This window comes from Sycon ciliatum, chromosome 4 (assembly GCF_964019385.1).
Source record: "Sycon ciliatum chromosome 4, ocSycCili1.1, whole genome shotgun sequence".
In the NCBI taxonomy this organism is placed as follows: Eukaryota; Metazoa; Porifera; class Calcarea; order Leucosolenida; family Sycettidae; genus Sycon; species Sycon ciliatum.
Genome location: NC_088646.1, coordinates 12,827,591 through 12,847,295, shown reverse-complemented (window position 1 = coordinate 12,847,295; position 19,705 = coordinate 12,827,591). Strand labels below are relative to the sequence as shown.

General features: G+C 49.5%; 2 protein-coding genes and 1 long non-coding RNA gene across 3 annotated transcripts in view; 1 reads left to right on the top strand and 2 right to left on the bottom strand.

Annotated features, from left to right (window-relative positions):
• Positions 1-25: 25 nt before the first annotated feature.
• LOC135813612 (uncharacterized) lies at positions 26-863 on the bottom strand. The gene is made up of 3 exons (XR_010553040.1): positions 636-863; positions 326-528; positions 26-111 (listed from the first exon to the last, which is right to left on the bottom strand). It is a non-coding gene; the product is annotated as an uncharacterized LOC135813612 (long non-coding RNA).
• A 6,945-nt stretch (positions 864-7,808) lies between these two features.
• Positions 7,809-19,705, bottom strand: part of LOC135814556 (uncharacterized) — a 26,286-nt gene continuing 14,389 nt past the window's right edge. The window contains exons 10-16 of the mRNA XM_065327690.1: positions 13,983-14,297; positions 13,156-13,452; positions 12,797-12,844; positions 12,512-12,610; positions 11,381-11,525; positions 9,482-11,018; positions 7,809-8,836 (exon numbers count right to left, since the gene is read on the bottom strand). Of these exons, the coding sequence (XP_065183762.1) occupies positions 8,648-8,836; positions 9,482-11,018; positions 11,381-11,525; positions 12,512-12,610; positions 12,797-12,844; positions 13,156-13,452; positions 13,983-14,297 (2,630 nt within the window). The 3' untranslated portion in view covers positions 7,809-8,647. The remainder of the gene's footprint in view (positions 8,837-9,481; positions 11,019-11,380; positions 11,526-12,511; positions 12,611-12,796; positions 12,845-13,155; positions 13,453-13,982; positions 14,298-19,705) is intronic.
• The window catches only part of LOC135814557 (uncharacterized), a 5,851-nt gene continuing 1,451 nt past the window's right edge, over positions 15,306-19,705 (top strand). Inside the window, exons 1-2 of the mRNA XM_065327691.1 lie at positions 15,306-15,662; positions 19,226-19,705. The exon at positions 19,226-19,705 is cut by the window's right edge and continues 1,451 nt beyond it. Of these exons, the coding sequence (XP_065183763.1) occupies positions 15,530-15,662; positions 19,226-19,705 (613 nt within the window). The 5' untranslated portion in view covers positions 15,306-15,529. The remainder of the gene's footprint in view (positions 15,663-19,225) is intronic.

Below are 19,705 nucleotides of genomic sequence, written 5' to 3'. Positions count from 1 at the left end.
AGAAACTAAATCCCCATTTGCTTACCATGGTTTACTGGCGGTGTCGAATTCCAGGAGGACATCCACGCACTGGCTGAAGTAGATGTGAACTGCACTATCATGCCAAGCATCCTGGACAAGATGGAGCCGACAGGCAGCAATTATCTTCTACCAAGCAGTTGCAACGTCCGAAAATGAACTAACTCGAGTAGTACTATATCTACACCACGTACGTGCTTGCTAGCTTCTCCACTTCAATGCCAATGGATCCACAGCATGCACCCACAGCAGGCCTACGTAACCAGGTAACTCGTTATCTACATCATACATGATTGTGCATGCTTGCCTTTTAGTTTAGCTCAAGGACGTGACGATGACTTCCGCTCCAAGATGTTTTTCTTGATTTTCGTCCAGCAGGAATGCCTGGGCCGTCCTTCACTTCTTCACTGCGCTGAGTCAAGTAAGTAAGTTCAGCTCATAAAGCTTTGTGCTTGTCGGTGTTACACCTAACCAGTGTGACTGTCGATAATGTGGATGCTCAGCGTAGCACTGTTTAGGTCAAACGAAAGAAAGAAACAGTCAGACCACAGTGGCTACACAAAAACATGAAACGAAAGGAGTCGCCAGAGCACCGAGGTACATGTAGCTCCACTTACCGTGGTGTAACCGTTCCGCCAGCACGCTGCCATGACTGTTGTGACGTGACTTGTCGCGCTGAGTATAATGTCGATAAAATAAAGTCTTTGTGGTCCACTCTCGAGCACACAACACCAACAACATGATACGGTCGGAGAAGTCTCTGCTGAGAGCGCGGTGGCTCGGGGCGAACGGAAGAAATAGAAGAAAAGGCTACACACAACACAGTAGAGGGGACGGCTCGATACCGGGACGTTTTGACAGCCAAATTTGTATAGACCCAAACCGATCATCAGCGTTGATTTTTCACTCGAAATATGTTTGTGGAAGGAAACTGGCATGTTGAAGTCTGCTCTGGGGCCAGAGTCAATCGAACTGAGCCACTCCTTTGTGTTGACCCATTGCCTCCAAGTTGCCCAATTTTTCGCTTCAAAAAAGTTCAAATCAGAGGTGGCTCCAAACCGGACACGTTTTAGAGTGCACGTCAAATTCACTCTGGGTCTGAAATTAGGTAATTGCTATCGCTCCACGACGGCCAGTACAGAGTAACAATAAGCCTTGTGTGTGCTTCCATTAGTTTTGATTGGTATGCGGTGCTTTATTGGCGAGAAGCGAGCCGCTGTTTACCTGCGACAAGAAGTTGATTTTTCGATAGTCGTAAAACTCAAGTCGCAGTGCGAAGCAACACGTCAAAAACTCACCTGCTTGATATGGCGCTTCTGGTCATCGCAGAGCCATGAAATTTTGGCTCGGAGTATAACACATCGTAGTCTCACTGTGACATATGTTTTCTAATCAAAATACCAAGAGAGAAAGTGAATATTGAGTCCGTTCCGGTTTGCAACCGGTGTCCTATTTGAAACCGTCCCCTGTACTGTGTCAAGTGTGTGTGAAGTGGCAGACCGCATTTTGCAGATCCATACTTGCCAACCCCTGCCCTGGGGCCCTGGCCCTGGCAAACAGTTTCCTTGACAGCACGGAGGGTTTTCCTGGGTTTTGCCCATTTTTCCTCGATCTGCACAAGCATTCTCAAAATAGTACGAAAAAACGTACTGTAAAAGCGCTAACTCAAGAGTTCTCTCTCGCTCGCTAGAGCTTCGTTGTGTTGGGCACAGCACTGCTCGCGAGCGTCGAAAAAACTGAAAATCAACAAAAGGTGCTGGGGGACATTTTTCTGAAAATCCGGTAGATGTTATAACTTTTCCGGTATACCGGGACAAAAGCGAGTTTTCTTGGGGTTTCCCGGACATTCCGATAGTGTTAGCAAGTACTAAGTACTGTATGTAGATCATGGCACATAATTCTGTGGAGGAAAATCCAAAATCGATTTTACAGCGTCATAGTTTCGAGTTCAATATCCAAGTCTGTTGAAAGACTTTTCCCAGGCTCATATATCAAGTCAAGACGACAAGAGTAGTGCTGACCCGAATTTGCTAGCAATTCTTCTAGCAAAATATCGAAGAATTTTGAAAGGGAATTTGCTGGCAAAATGGAGCAAAATATCGGTGTGTTGGCTGGGAATTGGGAGATTTTACACATATACGGTGCACATGACTCATTTCGGCACAATTTTACCAACACGTGACTCACTTTTTCTCATTTTTGCCAACACGTAACCCACTTTCGGTCAGTTTTCTCACACGTGACACAAATTTTGGAGCAAAAAGGGAGCAAAATATCGAGTGGCCTAGCAAAATGAAAGCAAAATTTCGACGATGCACGAGCAAAATTATGCCGCAAAATATCGAGATTCAGCTGGCAAATTCGGGTCAATACTTTTTTGAAAAGTGAGCCACGCGTTTTTCGGGCTCTCCTTTTTTCCCCTTTTTTGCAGCCCAGCCGGCATCAGGCCGGACTGGAAGTAGACTAGATCAGTGATTAGAAATAGAAGTAGAGTAGTGTCGGAAACTTGCCATGCCCGGAGCTACCACGAGAACTAACTCTCGTGTATCAGCCTTGACTGAATCTGAGACGAAAATGTTGGGCTCCCTGCCTAGTATCGAGTCGGATGTATCGGCAGTGCTAAAAAGTCTGGCCGCACTTGTCTCCGAGGCCGCCGATCGCGAGGATCGCCTGAACAATAGGTTCGATGAGCTATCCAGACAAGTATCTGAGCTGAAGGAGGAGGTAGCTTCTCTCAAAGAATCCGCCATTGCCGCGGCGAAAGCTCCTCAGCCGTGCCAGCCAGGACGTACTACGAACCCTGACCGTACCCGTACTGACCCCCGCACAGCCTGCAGGCAGTGTAGCATGAGTGCGAGTACGAGCAGATCTACCAGCTACAGCAGCGCGCTGAACCAAGGTCCAGCATCCGATGCGCCCCGTACTGAAAATGATGCTCGCCCAGCAGCCAGCCCTGGCCACAATGTGGACAGCGTGAGCGAGAGTGACGCGGATGACGGTTTTCAGCAGCCACGGAGACGAAAGCGCAACAAGAGCACAAAGGTGTTGCAGCCCATCTCCGACGATGCATGGAAACTAATTGCAGATGAGCCCCACAGAGCGAAGAGAGCTGTCGTATATGTTGGTAACCTCAGCAGGGAGACAACTGAAGACCGGTTACGCGAATTTGTTGATTTGCGTAGCAGGGCCGTCAACTCCGACACACCAGTAGTGCTCCACACCTGTAGCATGCATGTCAATGCTAGCGGCTGCATGTCTGCAAGAGCGTTTGTGGATGCCAGCTCCCTGCATATCCTGCTGGCTGCCAACTTCTGGCCAAGGCCACTTTATTGCAGGAGGTGGACCTTCCACACATCCGACACTCACAAGACAGTACCAGGGTCAGCTCAGCCTGGCTGCCCACCAACTGACACGCCAGAGACATCCCCATCCCTGCCCAATCCACTGCAAAGCGCAGGTAGCAACAAAAGCAGCAGCGCAGATACTGCAAGCAACAACAAAAGCAACAGCGCAGATACTGCAAGCAACAACAAAAGCAGCAGCGCAGATACTGCAAGCAAGCAACAATGAAAATCCTCCTTACAAATGCTGGTGGAATCATGTCCAAATTTGGAGAGTTTCAACACGCGCTTGTATCCTCCAAAGCTGATATCGCTGTTGTTACTGAAACCAAGATCACCGCAGAGAAATTCTCCCTTCACGAGTCAGCCATCCCAGGGTACTCCGGCCCACTCCGGCGTGACAGGACTGAACATGGTGGTGGCATAGCAATCTGGATACGCAGCCCATTGGCGTACCATCATCTAGATCAGTACGACTCATCTGTTCACGAAGTAACTTGGCTCACAGTGCAGTCTGCCCATCATGGTAAGATAGTGCTGGGTGCTGTATACAGGCCAGGATCCGCCTCAGACACTGATATCTCAACACTTGAGCACCTCGATGGCATCCTGGATAGCGTCAGAAAACACGGCACCCACACCATGCTGGTCGGAGACTTCAATGTCCACAACACGGCTTGGCTCGGCAGCTCTAAGACCACCCGTGCAGGGGAGTACATGGAGGAACTAAGCGCTGCCCACAGCCTCATGCAGCATGTCCAAGAACCAACTCGAGGTCTCAACACCCTGGACTTAGTGCTCTCTGACTTCACTGGTACTGTGACCACCGGTATCTCGCCGCCGATAGGAAGGTCAGACCATTGTGTTGTCCACGCTGTGCTCGCTCAAGCCCCGCTTGAAAATGAGCCCAGCACACGGAGACGTGTGTGGCGATATGGCCAAGCCAACTGGAACAGACTGCGTGCCCACTACCGTCGCATTGCCTGGGCAGCTGAGTTTCCGGAGGACCCAGAGGAAGCATGCAGCCTTGTTACTAGGCACATCGTGTCTGGGATGCTGCAGTTTATTCCCCACAAGATGCTGGAAACAAGGCCGTCCGATCCGAGCTGGTGGACACCAGAATGCACTGAGGCTCAACGTGCCAAAGAGAAAGCGTGGAAGGCCTGGCGTCACCAGGGGCCCAGCGAATGCCTGAAGCAGTCGTTCATGACAACTGTCACTCAATCTATTACAACCCAACATCGTGCACAACAAGCTGAAGAGCAGACAGTCCGAGAGCGTCTCACACGTGGTTCCATGAGAGACAAGGACTGGTGGAGGAATGTCAAGCGCGCCGCCGGTCTGGGTAGGACTACAGACGTGCCAACACTCACTGATGCTGACGGGCACGAGCACAGTACATCGAAAGCCAAGAGCGAGTGCCTTGCTAGATTCTTTGCTGAAAAATGTAGCCTTGGGGATAATGACATCGACAATGCTGAGTTACCAGCAACACCCTGCACTACCACTCCGGGCCTGCAGCGCGTCCGCTTCCGCGTCTCTGAAGTCCAACAGTGCCTGAAGCGTCTCAACACATCCAAATCCACTGGTCCAGATGAGATCCCAGGACGAGTACTCAAGGAGTGTGCAGCTGAACTAGCACATCCGCTGGCTAGATTGTTTCGCCTGTGTTTTGCAAATGGAGTCCAGCCCCAATCATGGAAAATTGCCCGTGTCGTTCCAGTGCACAAGAAAGGACCCAAATCCATGATGAAGAACTACCGGCCTATATCTCTCCTGACGATCATCTCTAAGATCATGGAAGGTATCATCAATCGGCAGCTTGTGAACCACCTGGAAACCCATCAGCTCTTCTCCTCGTCCCAGTTTGGCTTCCGACGTGGACTGGGCACAAGTGACCTACTGACGGCTCTCCAGCATTCCTGGGCCACTACCCTGGCTGGCGGCGGTCTTGTGCATGCCCTGGCAGTTGATATTGCCGGGGCATTCGACAAGGTTTCCCACCCAGGTGTCCTTGCGAAGGCACAGCAATGTGGCATCCACGGCCAACTCCTGGCTTGGCTAAGGTCGTATCTCCATGACCGAAAACTGACTGTAGTTGTTGGCGGTCAGTCCTCCCCACTGTTCCCGATCAAGGCTGGAGTGCCCCAGGGTAGCCTCCTAGGTCCCACTCTTTTCCTGTTATATGTAAACGATGCAGAACAGTGTTTAGCCCCAGGCTCCAGTCTAGCTGTCTACGCGGACGATACAACACTCTATGCCCTAATCAGAAACCCAGATACCATCGCTGCTGCTTGCAATAGCCTCCAAGCATCTATTGACCGCCTGCAGACTTGGGGTGCCCAATGGAAGATAAAGTTCGAGCCATCAAAATCTCAGGCAATACTCCTTGACCGCCACAGACCATCCCTGGATGTCCCACAGCTCACATTTGATGGCATGCAGGTGCCTGAGAGCCCTCAGCTCAAGCTGCTAGGAGTGTTATTTGACAGTACTCTCTCCTTCCGGGCCCACATCCGTTCCCTTGCCGTTAGAGCCAACCAGCGACTCGGCCTGCTCCGAAAGGCATCTCGGATCCTGGACAGTGCAGGGCGCCTAACTGTGTACAAAGGATTTGTACGGCCTATAATGGAGTACGCCCCTCTCGTCTGGGCAAGTGCGGCACATTGTCACCTCCATCAGCTGGACCTGGTCCAGCGTCGAGCCATGAAGGTTATTGGCCCCTCATTGCTCCCCAGCCTGGCAATCCGAAGGCATGTTTACGGGCTGTGCTACCTGTATAAGCTGCAATGCATACCAGGTCCAGCTCTGCTTACCAACATGGTACCTCCCCCAGCAAGAGTTAACGCTGCACCCCGGACGCGCCGGCAACGCCAGTCCCTCGGTGGCCACTCTTTCCAACTCGCAACTCCTCTGCCAGCCTCCAGTCCAGAGTTCATCCGCCGCTCCTTCCCATACTTTGTCCTGGAGAGCTGGAACACACTGCCTGCCCCAATCCTCGCCGAACGCCCAACTCTCAAGAAATTGCCGACATTCAAGACCAAGGCCTACCATCACCTCCGCCAGACCAATTGGCTATGGGCCACTGAAGTCCACCAGCACTGAGAATAACCGGTTGTCTCTATTATTATCATTTTCTGTCTCTCTCTCTCTCTCTCTCTCTCTCTCTCTCTCTCTCTCTCACTCTTCCTCTCCTGGGAAGCTCCTCATGCTCATTCTCCCTTTCTCTGTCCATCTCCCCTTCCTGATGCGTAGACCAACTGTTGAACCCGAGACCACTAGGTCGGGGGAGGTTGACCTACCTCATCGGCACGCATGCCACGCTCCTCTGTGTTGTCAAAGTTCGCTTGTCCACTTTTTTCTACATCCCCTTTTGTGTTGCTGGCCAGTGCTTTGTAGTAAAAAAAAAAAAAAAAAAAAAAAAAAAGATCAGTACTAGACCTACATGACTGTACATGACTGTACTGGTAACAAGACTACAGACTGTACAGTAACTACTCCTTGCTCTGGTGAGACTTGTTGGTTGCTGTTGAGTACAATCATGTACTAGTACAACCATTTGGGCCACGCCACAGTAGATCTACCCGTAACCAGGTAACCGGTAACCGGTACAGATTTTCTCTCTCCAGTCCAGGTCGACTAAACGTTCGCTGTGACAGTTTCACCCTGTTACACTGTACTGTCACTACTGTCACATAAGTATGTGACATACTGATATCATCAAGAGTCCATAACCCAAGAGTATGCAACTATGCCTGCATGCGTGGCGCGCTGCCTTCATTACGTAACTAAGTGTTACTTGCCTTCATCACGCTCTGAAAGCATGCATTCAAACTCTCAATTTCTCGCACGAGCCCATCCGTTTTTTGCTCGATTCGTTGCAGTACCTACACAATCTCTGAATTCTGGCGCGTGAACTCCAGTTCCGTACGAAAGTTCATTTCAAACTGGAGGGAAAGTGCGGTGTTTGATTTTCCGCAGTGCGCGGACTGACCGCGGAGTCGCCGCGGACTGCAGCTGAATGATGTAATGAAGGCAGCGCGCCGCGCATCTGGCCCATAGAAAAGAGATCACAGTTGCATACTCTTGGGTTATGGACTCTTGATATCATTCATATTCTACGCCTTGCACTCCCAACTCTATTCACGCCACCTCAGCTGCACCCCTAGCACCAACCCTGTGAGTTTCACAACTACATCATGTACATGACTGTGTCATGTATAGGCTGGCAGCATCATCCTTTTATCTAGGCTATCTTTCTCATAGACATTGTCTTTTCCTTGAACACCAAGTAAATCTGTTACAACAAGCGTTCACAGCCACAATACCAAGAACTGCACTGGACCATGACAGCCTCACACTCACAGGCGAAGCTAGCACCGAAACAGACCTAGCTGCTATGAGTCAAGACCAAAATGTAACTTGGGAGGCAAGCAGAGAACGACTAACCACTGTGACCAATTGTGTTGTTTTGGAAATGAGGTTGTCCCAGCACAACAGGAACAATTACCGCTGCATAGAGGTCAGGAGTAGAATTGTCTCTTTTACGGATAAGCAGGGGAAAGTCAGTAAGAAAAGTGAAAGCTGGAAATTTAAAATAGAAACGCGGGCAACACGGTATAGTTAGGTATGATGTGTATTTGTAACGACGGTCTCATCTCAAGTTTTGAATAATATTACCAAGGCTGGGCTAGAACGAGCACAACAGGCTGTCAGACCAACACATCAAATCGTAAATATCTACAGTATATACACACAGAGCTGCAAAGCGCGTCACAGTCATAAGCATGGCAACGCCCTGGATACGCTGTGAACACGAGAGCATGTCTGACACATGCAAGTACTGCAATCTATGAATATACAAAACTAGAAAATTCTATGCTCTATCAAGCAGCAGCTGAAGCACTAAAATAGGATACAGTACTGCAAGTAAATACTTCTAGCCCAGGGATACTACTAGTCGGTGATATTCTGGGTTTGAATAAATGTTCACAGTACAAGTAAAATCTGAAGACTGTTTACTTTCCACGTGTGGAAGGGCACAGACAGACGAACACAAGCCGCACGCACGCACACACACACACACACACACACACACACACACACACACATACACATGCACACACGCAACTACATGCATACCTATATATCAACCAAGACTGACCAATGCCAGTAGGATCAGATCAGCCGGTTGCACTGACCAGCATTGCAGTTAATGCTTCACTGTCTTGTAACTATCAACATAACACTCTGATACCAGGGTGGCTACACACCAGCCGCCTCCACCATCATGCCACTGGTTTCTTGTCATTTCGATCGATAGCAGAGAATGCTGGTTCGGGCTCGGAGCCATTCACGCCATTGGTCATGGCAGAATGGGCGTCCCCATCAGCACTACTGTCATTGACATTCAGCTCCAGCAGCTGCTTGGTCAATGTGTCTCGACGCTCTTCCAGCTGATGCAGAATGGCGTCAATCTGCAAGGAACAAATTGTGAAAAGACCACAACAAAAAGAAGAGAATCTTCCATCACGGAGCATTGAGTGCTAACGCGATGTAACTGACATACACATTATGGTCACAGGCTCATATCCAGAGCAGGATGCTGTAATTTCACAACATGTCGGTGTACTTCTATTTTTGGTACTTTCGGTGAATCTTTCTCACACCTAAAACTTCAAGTCGTACAACATTGACACACATCATCCGATAGGGAACTGATTTTCTTTACCTAAAATACCTGTTCAACTAATATGGTCTTTGCCCTCATACCTATAATTTTGAGCACCTGAAATTTCTGAAATTATTAATTATGCATGTACTGTGGTGCACTGGTTGATGTGTGTGTGGCACTCTGTTCCTATGCATGGTCAACATGTTTAAATGGCAAGCAGAAGCTCATATGTATCCCTACATGCTGAGGGCTGGTGACCTCCCTACTGGCAGCCCAACCTGGAGGGAGATCTCCCTACCACAGGCGAATTGAAGTTGGCAGGTCTGGCACTGGTTGCTATGCTCCTGGGAGCTAAGCATGTATACCGGTTTGTGTAAGCTTTACACTATAACGATAGACTGTGGATCATGTTGGTTTCACACATTGCTCTCACAACTAAACTACTTACATCATTATCAAACATCGACGAGAGATTTTCAATTCCATCCAGCGTCTGCAGGTCGCTTGGCTCTGATGCACTCTTCCTCTCAACAGGATTGCTGTCTGTTGCTTTGGATCGTGGAGATCGGTCTAGCGTTTCCGCTCGAATTTCCGCCGAGTCGTAGCTCTTCTGTGGCAGCGGCAATGTACTAGTTGTGAATGTTTTTGCCAGCCCATTACTAGTACTGCCATTATGCATGCTGCTGTCAATTGATAGCTGTTCACTAGCAGTGGACTTGTCGCCCAGTGTTCCATTTGATGATGTTTGATTGGATTCGGACGACAGTGAAACGGCCGACGCATTGAAAGCAGTTGCAGCTCCCATGCCTTCCTTAGCTCCGTCACCAAAGGAAGTTGAGGAGGGACAGTTGGAAGAAACAAGGCTGGAGGAACGCTTGCTGGCAGAATACGATAGAGCAGTGTTTTCCGGCGGTCCGGGAGGGGTGGCAGCTGGTGGGGGTGTCATGCTTTTTCTTGACTTAGTCGAGCGAACTGATCCTTTAGGCGCTACTGGGGGAGGATGTTTATCAGAAGAGTTAGACATATTGGAGGATACTGATCTGACTGATCCCTGACGCTGGGACAATGCAAGTAAAAGTTTATCAGAAACATTGGAGCTGGCGGACAATGCTGATGATGTTGATCTGATTGTTTCGCTCTTTGGGGTGCCGCCAGTTGCTTCCATCTGTTGCTGCTTATCCTTCTCCATATCAAGTTGCATGGAGCTAGGGCGTGGGATAGACCTCAGACTTGGTCGAACAACAACGCTTGCGTCACCTCGCATGGGCTTTGGGATTGGAGGGCGCTGTCGATTTCTCTTCAGGGCACCTTTCAGGTCATCGGGTGTGAGGGCTGGCATTGAGCGACGACTTCCACGGCTAGCACGTGATCCAAATTCACTATTCACGTCTGCACTTCGAACACTGAAACGACCACTGTCATTGGTGCCTGATGATGATGCCTCGCCATTCTGTTGTCGCCATGCTGGAGCGGGTATGCCGCCTACTGGTAATGGCGGGGGTGGAGGTGGAGGTGGTGGAGGGCCACCCACCGTGGGTGTTGCTGCCGTGATATCAACCGAAGGAGGGATCTCATCAACCTGCGGACCCGGGGTGTAAGTTGGCAATTCGAAACTCTCAGATACTTGTGGTGGAGGAGGCAATGGCGGTGATGGTGGTGGAAGGGACGTCATCATTTCTATAGGATGAAGTTTCAACGATGGATTGTCGTCTTCTAGTTCATTGAATAGTGGCGGGGGTGGCAAGTCACTGCCTGGCTGATAGGACACAGAGAGGTCATTCCCCGAAGTATACGCCATCTTCTCACCAAGTCCCGTTTCCACAAACATATCATCATCATCATTGTCAATATTGGGCAAGGATGGGTTGCGAGCGGAAAGAGGGTTGTGAACTTCAACGGGGAGAGGAGATTCCAGTTCCTTCATGGCTTCTTCTCGTTCTTGACTCTGCTTTCTAGCAGCAAGCTCCGAGTCTGAAGTCTTCCGACTGCATAGCAATATATACAAGAACACAAAGAGAATGGTCTTTGAATAGAGGTATAGTTGGAGGAAGACAAATTACATTAGCCCAAGTAGAGCAGGTATATCCTATGAGGCCATTCGCACCAGTACTCTTCACAATCGGAATTCAATTTACCAGCAATTTCTGTGCTACACGTGCCACAGAATGGTCTTTGCACGAAAGCAAAAACAGGACCATCCAATCGTCATAAATTCAAATGATCACAGAACAAAACAATCAGTAGGAAAAGAGCTGCAATATATTGGACTGCCACAGGCACGTTATCAATGAGGTGATGTTGCCTAGTCACAGGGCACACGAATGATAGTGTGCATATGTGTGTTTACCTTGATTTGGAATTGCAACAGCAACACCCACAGCAGCAGCACACCACCATCAGGATAATAATGAACAAGACTCCTCCGCCACACGCTGCAATGATGATGAGGAACAGTGAGCTCAAGCCACCTGCTTTCGTGTCATCGCTGTCATCTGGACGGAACATAAGACATACATGTGGACATACATGTAGACTCTCTAGCACAAAATGACTTGCTAATGAATAATGTAATAGCTGGTCAAGTTTCTCCCACTTGCACTATTCACAATGCACTTACTCTACCGTGTGCCTGATCCTCCCCGGCTGTACCTGAAGTCTCCTTTCTTCTCTGCATACTCCCTAGGCTATGGTCTGCTCTACCTCAATCATGCACTGATATCAAGGAATTTTAAAAATATCTTCTCTCTGGCTAGCTGCGCCTGCTGCACTAATCACAAAATCAAATGCTTTGAATATGTCGCTAATGTTTACCCATAGTTTGCCATGGTTGGCTATCACCCTTTATTTCCCATTAAAACATTTTATTAGAAGTCGTCTGACGAGCCAGAACTGAATGCTGGATGAATACAAATACAAATACACTGTACTTGCAAAAGGTGCTCGATACCATGACTCGATACCATGACTCGATACCATGACTCGATACCATGAGGCCAGAGCCAAATGGCATGCAGTTGTCTGAAGATTAGTACGGGCGGCATGCAGGACCATGTTCAACAGGGAATGAAGGCCGAGTGGTATATCGCAGCCTCCTCCGACCAATACCATTCGATTAAGCGTCCAGAAGATTACAGGTTCTGGGAGTTTCACGCTTGTCCGTGCTTCTATAAGAACAAAGTGACGCTTTCAGTGAGATTTTCCACACAAATCACTTGTAGGATGCAATCATCCAGTTTCGGGGGAAGTGCACGAGTTCAATCAGGAATAAGACGAAGGGAGCATCTCAGCTTCCTCAGACCAAGACCATTCGACCCAGCACCGCAAAGACTACAAGTGGTGACACTTAGATGTTCATACCGCACTTCCCCTCCTTTGTACTGGCTCTTGCCATTGGTCAGTGAAATAAAATACACAACCCTACTGAAAATTCTAGACAAAGGTTTCACGATTTTCATCCCTAAACAACTAAGTTACTTACCATCTGTAGTGGATGGGAAGGTTGTGGTGACAGGTTGCTCATTACTTATACTTGTAGTGTCAGTGCTGCTGGTGACGTCAATACGGGTAGAACTAACATCTGAAACAACAGCCATCATAAAGAAAAGAACACGGCATTCGATATGTCAAGTTTAAACATGTAGAAACAGCTGCAGAATCTGCTGAGTGCACGCACTTCATTTTCACAAATCCGATTTTTAAATTTCCTTTCCTGAAGAGGTCACACCGTAGCTGGAACACCGTGATACCGATCAACACAACTCACCTTCAGCGGAGCTTGTGATGGGCACAGGCACTAGAACTCGAGGTATAGCTGTGAGGAACATAACAAAATGACCGACACAGTACTGCTTGAGGTGGAGCAAGGAAAGGTGGGGTATTGAAGTGAGAGCGTAACCTAGGCAAAGATTTCACAAAACAAACTTCAAATATCTTTCAGAAAATTGGACACGTGTAGATGCTCTGTCAAAGTCAACGATACTAGTCACGAGACTAAAGATGAACTGCACACGGATGCCTAGTGTTTCTGTACAAGTAAGCACATTGCATGACAGATAAGAGTATCATCAGGCATCTCAAATACCCTATAGGTGCATAATCCTCCTTTATGTGTACTGGCCTTACCAAAGCTTGCCGACAGTGCCCGAGCTCCAGTGTTGACAGCATGCAGTTGCAGAGACTGAGCTTGACTCATGTCTAGAGTACCTAGGCTAGATGCTTGCGCAGCGCTGACAGCCACGGAGCACGATGAGAATTCCGTATTACATTGCACCTCATCCGCAGCTATGTGCAACGGAGCTTGCAGGCCCTCTCCAAAGTGAAATATCAACTGGAAGGCAGAGCGCACGTCGGCCAATGATGGAGTGAAGAGAAGGGTTCCAGCTGTCCTGCTTGTCGCTTTAAACTGGTGTATCAGAGGTGCTGCAGCACACAGGGAACATCAAGTGTTTACATCAACATGCAGCAAACTCCATAGGAGACCTCAGGACAGCCCGAATAGATTTGCCGTATAATGCACCTTTGCAAAAGACCTTTGGTATTGATAGTCATACAAAAGCAAAGCAATGGACCATACCAAGCCCGTGCATAAAAAGTGCATTGAGCAGTCTCAAATGATTTTTCCGACCATATGCTCATACATGCATGAATGGTGCAGGATGCAGGGTGCCCACTGATAAGTTGTATCAAGAGTACACAAGACCAAACACACACGGTTTGCTCAACTGAGGAGGATAGAGAAAAAGTCAGTTACAGCTCTCAGTTCCACACTTTTGCGTTCAGAGCTGGAATCAATGCTCCTTTCTAAACAGACAAAACTCAGGGAAGACAATACAAGTATTTGGAGGTTGACAAGAAGCCATAGGAAAGATTGTCATGATACTGAGGTGGTGAGGAGTAGGGGCTCGGAGTACTAGTATATGTACAGGACACTGAACCGACTGAGGACTGACCTTGGCCTCGGGGAACTATATTCACCATGTCACCAGCTAGACCACTTTCATGTGATGCCTGCACAGAAAACTCAACATGCCCTCTGCTAAGGTCCACTGAGATATTGGCTGACGTTGCATTCCCTGGTACGACTTGGCTCTTCACTCGATCACGTACACCTGTGGATTGACGACGCTGTCGACGTGTGCGGGCTTGACTTCTCCAGGTAATCCGGTACCATGCTACGTCGCCTGCAGTATCTGGTGGTACCCAACTCAAGTGCACAGTGTGACTGTCAACCACCATGGCTGACAAATTGCGCACCGTGAACGAATCTGGACACAACACAACATATGGAAAGAACAGTTTAAAAAATGATACATTCCAAATTCAACTAAGAACAAAAAAGAACACACTTACTGAAGTAAAGGTTAATACACAGTCATCCGCAGACAACAAGTAACAACATTTAGTTGATCTGAGCGTTTTCTTGTGGCTATCTTCAGGAAACGTTATCACCACAATGAATTTGAAATCAGTTACTGTCACGTTGAAACCGTGAAATTGTTGCGATGGTCTAATTTCTGCGAAATTCACGACCGCGTGGAAATCGCGAAATTTAGACAGCGCGAAAAGGAGATCCATGAAAGGTTTAGCATGAATGCCACAGTAGCACATTCTGCAATCGCAAAATTAAAACCTCGCAAACCTGTCCGGATTCTGAAAACGCGAACTAAAAACGCCGCAAAAATTTCACGCTTTACAGTAACAAGAGGAAAATATTGTCAAAAGGGAGACACTCAATAAACTCTCTACCGCTACACCCTCACACCCTGTTTTACAACTGTATGGGCTAGATGTATCCCTGCGTTGCTGTGTATTGCTGTGTTGTTACATTGAATGTCTCCCTTTTTTCAATATTTATTATATTCCTCTTGTTTAAACAATAAGAGGACGGAAAAAGTGTTTTAACTCTGAGTTTCGCGCACTAAGCAATCATCAGAAAACAGTAATGAGTAATCTGGATCAGTACAGTACTGGATCATCAGTCGCTTAGTGCGTGAAACTCAGAGTTAAAACACATTTTCCGTCCTTTATTTGTTTGAACTAGCTCTGCCTCTCAGTATTGAGCACTCTCTTGGACGGCCTGGAGCCTCTCTGTTTTATTCCTCTTGTATACTTATTTGAAATTTATTGTGGTGATTTATTTAAATTTCTGTCTCCTCGTTGCACATAATGTTGTTGTTGTTGTTTCAAAATGGAGGTTTGCACATTGCAAACCGTAGTTAACATTCACGAAACCAACAAGCCAAAGGCGCCATGGCAACCAGTAAACGAACCCGCAAAAATAACAATAATTAGAATAAGAAACAGAAAAAAAATCAAGTTAGTGTGACAACAAATGCAAGGTTCCCTTTCCGGTGAAAGTGCTGCAACTGAGTGTGTCATTGCTGACCAACAATTTGTTTTCACTTGTTCTAGTCGTTTCCTCTAGCCTCCTCAGTTGCCGAGGAGCATAGTAGTCTTTCCACAGCCGTATTCCTAGGAACGTACTGCCAGTTTCATCATGGCCTTCACTCCTGACCAGCAGCGGTCTCTTGCGGAGATGATTTCGGCTTCGGTCTCGTCGGCGTTGTCGGCCCACTCCGCATCTCGAGGACCGGATAGGGGAGCGTCTGATGGGCCATCAGATCAAGCCGGTATGTTTTTGACTCATGATTCTGCCCGTGCTGAGATGCCGGCCAGTTTAGATTCTGCCCCCGCATTCCCTGCATTCCCTGCATGCGTATGCCATGTAAGTAATGAAGCCATTTCAAAAATTTGCAAGGTCGAGTTTTTTGATCTGGCCCTCCTACTTCCCGCCAAGTACGAGAGGCCCTCCGATGATCAGCCTATCTCTAAGCGGGTCAAATTAGCCGAGGACGGCGATTGCTTGGTGATCTCCGCCTCTCAAGCCTCCAAGAGGCGAATTGATTCTTTAGCTTCGTGGATGGAAGCATGGTCCATCTTCACGATTATAGCTACCTCGAACGACCCGGCCTGCGCTGCTAGCTTGGCAGAACACCAGCTACGCATTGTGCAAGCCGCAGCGAAGTACCGCCTGGCTGCGGTGCTCGAGTACGACATCCGGGTGCGGCAATCGGTGGCTCGGGCACGCACCCCCCTTTCATCACTTGACACGGCGCTGTACACTGAATGTTTCACGGGCCAGGCACTTCCCACGTGTTCCAAGTGCCGGAAGGTGGGCCACCTGGCCAACAATTGTCTTTTTCGCGGCTCCGACAGCCGGACGCTGCATGCCACCTCGGGCGCAACAAGCGGAGGAAGTGTCCACACGCCCGGGCAGTCCACCATCTGCCGCAAGTTTAATGCGGGCAACTGCTCCTTTAATCAATGCCGCTTTAAGCACTGCTGCTCCTTCTGCTCTGGCACCCACCCGGCCAAGGAATGCCCAGCCCGCAAGTAGCTCCATGAGTACTCCTTCCTCCTGTCTTCCTTTATCTGCACATAAACCCCACACGCCCATCATTATTAGCGCACTTAAAATAGAATTAGAATCACACCCCGATGACCAGTTGGTCGCTTCCTTATTGCATGATCTTGAATTTGGTGTTCGCATTGGTTTTGGCAACTGTCTGTCTGAGTCTTTTTTGTCACGTAATTTGTCCTCCGCTGCTGACAATGCAGAAGTAGTCGATGACTATCTCCGCCAGGAATGTGAGCGCGGGCATACGGCTGGCCCGTTTGAGGAGCCTCCTGTTCTCCCCATTCACACCTCTGGCATTGGAGTTGTACCTAAGAAGTCGGGTGGCGTCCGCCTAATCATGCACCTCTCCGCTCCTGCTGGCAGGAGCATAAATGATGGCATCAAGAACTCAGACTTCTCCTTCCAAATGATCTCGGTGGATACGGTGGCCGATCATGTCATGCGCACTGGGAAGGGGGCATTGCTATGCAAAGTGGACATCAAGCATGCATTCCGGCTCTGTCCCGTTCATCCCAACGACTGGCCTCTACTCGGAATATGTTGGCGGGGGAAGTTTTATGTCGACAAAGTGCTGCCTTTCGGCCTGCGCTCCGCACCAGCTTTATTCAACCGCCTAGCCGAAGCACTGGCCTGGCTACTTCGCCACAACTACGGTTTGAAGTGTCTGGAACACTACCTTGACGATTTCATCAACGTCTCACCACCAGCGCCGGTGGTCGCCACATCAACAGCAGCGGTGCACATGGCCACCATCCTGGAGGTTTTCGCCAACCTCGGGGTTCCCATCGCGGAAGGAGCAGACAAGGTTGTCGGTCCGGCCACGGTCATGACAGTGCTCGGCATTGAGCTGGATACTCAGGCTCTGGAAATGCGGCTGCCGGCCGACAAGCTTCTCGAGATCAAAGCGCGGCTCAACGAGTGGGCGGTCAGCCCATCGTGCACGAAACGTCAACTGTTGTCACTAATTGGCCTCCTCTCATTTGCGTCCAAAGTGGTTGCGGCCGGCCGCACCTTCACCCGTCGTCTCATCCATACCAGCACCACCGTGACAGGCTTAGATGAAGAAGTGCACCTGGACGCCGATGCTCAAGCAGACATCCGTTGGTGGAAGGAGTTCCTCCCACACTGGAACGGCCGAGCGCTTCTGCGTGACCCAGTATGGTCGAAGCCCCCAGACTTTGAGCTCTATACCGATGCTTCCGGCCCGGGATTTGGAGGTTTCTTTCAGAGTGCCTGGTTTTGCCAAGAATGGGGCCCGGAGCACCAGCACGGCCCTTTCTCCTCTATCATGTGGCGGGAGATGTATCCCATTGCTGTGGCCGCGCAATTGTGGGGCCCGCAGTGGCAGACGAAGAAGATCCTCCTCCATTGCGACAATCAAGCTGTCGCCACAGCATGGGAATCCGGCTCATGCCGGAATCTGGAGGTCATGAACCTCATACGGACCACCCTGCGTATTGCGGCACGCTACAACTTCATCCTGTTGATCCGTCACATCTCAGGTATCGACAACAGTATTGCGGACGCCCTCTCCCGTCTACAGCTCAGTCGCTTCCGCTCGCTAGCTCCGTCTGCCAATCCGGACCCAGTTCCACTGCCAACTTAGATCGTCTAATGATGTCTCACAATATATTCACAGCCCCTTGGGGTGTCCGTTTTGCTGTGTCTGGCCTTCGCCGTCACTACACTGACTTATTGTTATTTTTTTTCTGCCATACCAACTACACCGAAACCAATTTCTCAGTTCAATCTCTCCCTTACTATTCGCCCACCCTTTAGCACGGGCGGCTCTCCTCCCTACACTGCCCCCCCCCCCCCCCCCCCCCCCCCCGCTTCGCTGCTCTCTTTTGGAAGGAAGTGGCTATGCAGTGCTCATATAGTGCAATCCTGCAAAAACCAAAAATTGGCTCTCAACGGTCATAGGCGTTTTGGCATCGTGGTATAGCTATGCCCCTATGTCAGGGTATTAAGTTGAGTACTGGGATGCTCATTGCACTCAGACTGGCACCGGGATGCCTATGCGAGCGATAATTATGTGGGCCGGCATCAAGATGGCCTTAGCGTGGATGCGTACACGTTACACCCTGGGCTTGATGCGAGGCTAAGTGATGCATTCTTAACTGTTTACGGCAATTCACATTTAATTGCGCGGAACTAAAACAAGCAGTATGGGGCCAAGTTGCCCACAGCCATAAGCGAGCACCGGGATGCTTTAACACCCAGACGGGCACCGGGTTGCGCGTAACAATACTAAGGAGAGCACCGGGATGCATATGTGAGCGGGTTGCGTTGTAAGGGGCACCGGGATGCCTATAATTGTTAGTCAAGCGGGCACCGGGATGCCCATATGAATTAAGCGGTAAGCGAGCACCGGGATGCTTATCACACCTGGACGGACACCGGGTTACACGTAATAATAAGTCCGGCACCGGGATGCCCAAGAGGATGGGCAGGTAGCGAAAGGGATACCTAAAATGCCCATATTTAGTATAGCTGGCACCAAGATGCTCTAAATACGCAAACTGGCGACGGACGCTGATGATTGTGAGGCGAGCACCGGGATGCTCAAATGCGTCCAAACCGGCGCATTAATACCGGGATGCTTCGGTAAATAAATACGTATTGCAAGCAGCCAGTTAGTTTGCCTTCAAAGTCATTGTAGCTGGGCACAGCGATGCGATGGTCTGTCATGTTTTGCTCTTCGTACTGGCTTAACTGCTTGCTTATTTTATTATCCACTGCGTTTGGTGCTGCTGCCGTGTCCCCACATTGCAGATGGGTGGGTTCGATATCATTCACCTCCAGCCACCACCAGGAGGGAGATACTCGACGCTCAAGCCAGCAGGCTCCTGGCCCAATCGGTGGCGCCCCGGACACGCCAGACCTACAGCCCTGGAGTCAGGTCCTACATTCAGTTTGCGCAGCAGCTCCGCTTCAGCCATCTGGCACCGACGGTCAATGATATAGTTCTCTTCATGACGTCACTGTCCGCGTCACTGTCTGGGAAGACAATCAGGGTATACCTAGCAGCCGTCCGCCACCACTTTGTATTGAATGATGGTCCGGTGGATCTGCTCAGAGCACCCAGGATACTGGCCTTGCTGAAGGGCATCGACCGTGACAAGCTGACGTCCAGGCCAATGCCTGTGCCTCCGTCATCCAGACGTGCGGTGACACCCAACGACCTCAAGGCTATCCGCGAATTCCTGGAGTTCTCGCATTATGCACCGCAAGACAAGGCCATGCTCTGGGCAG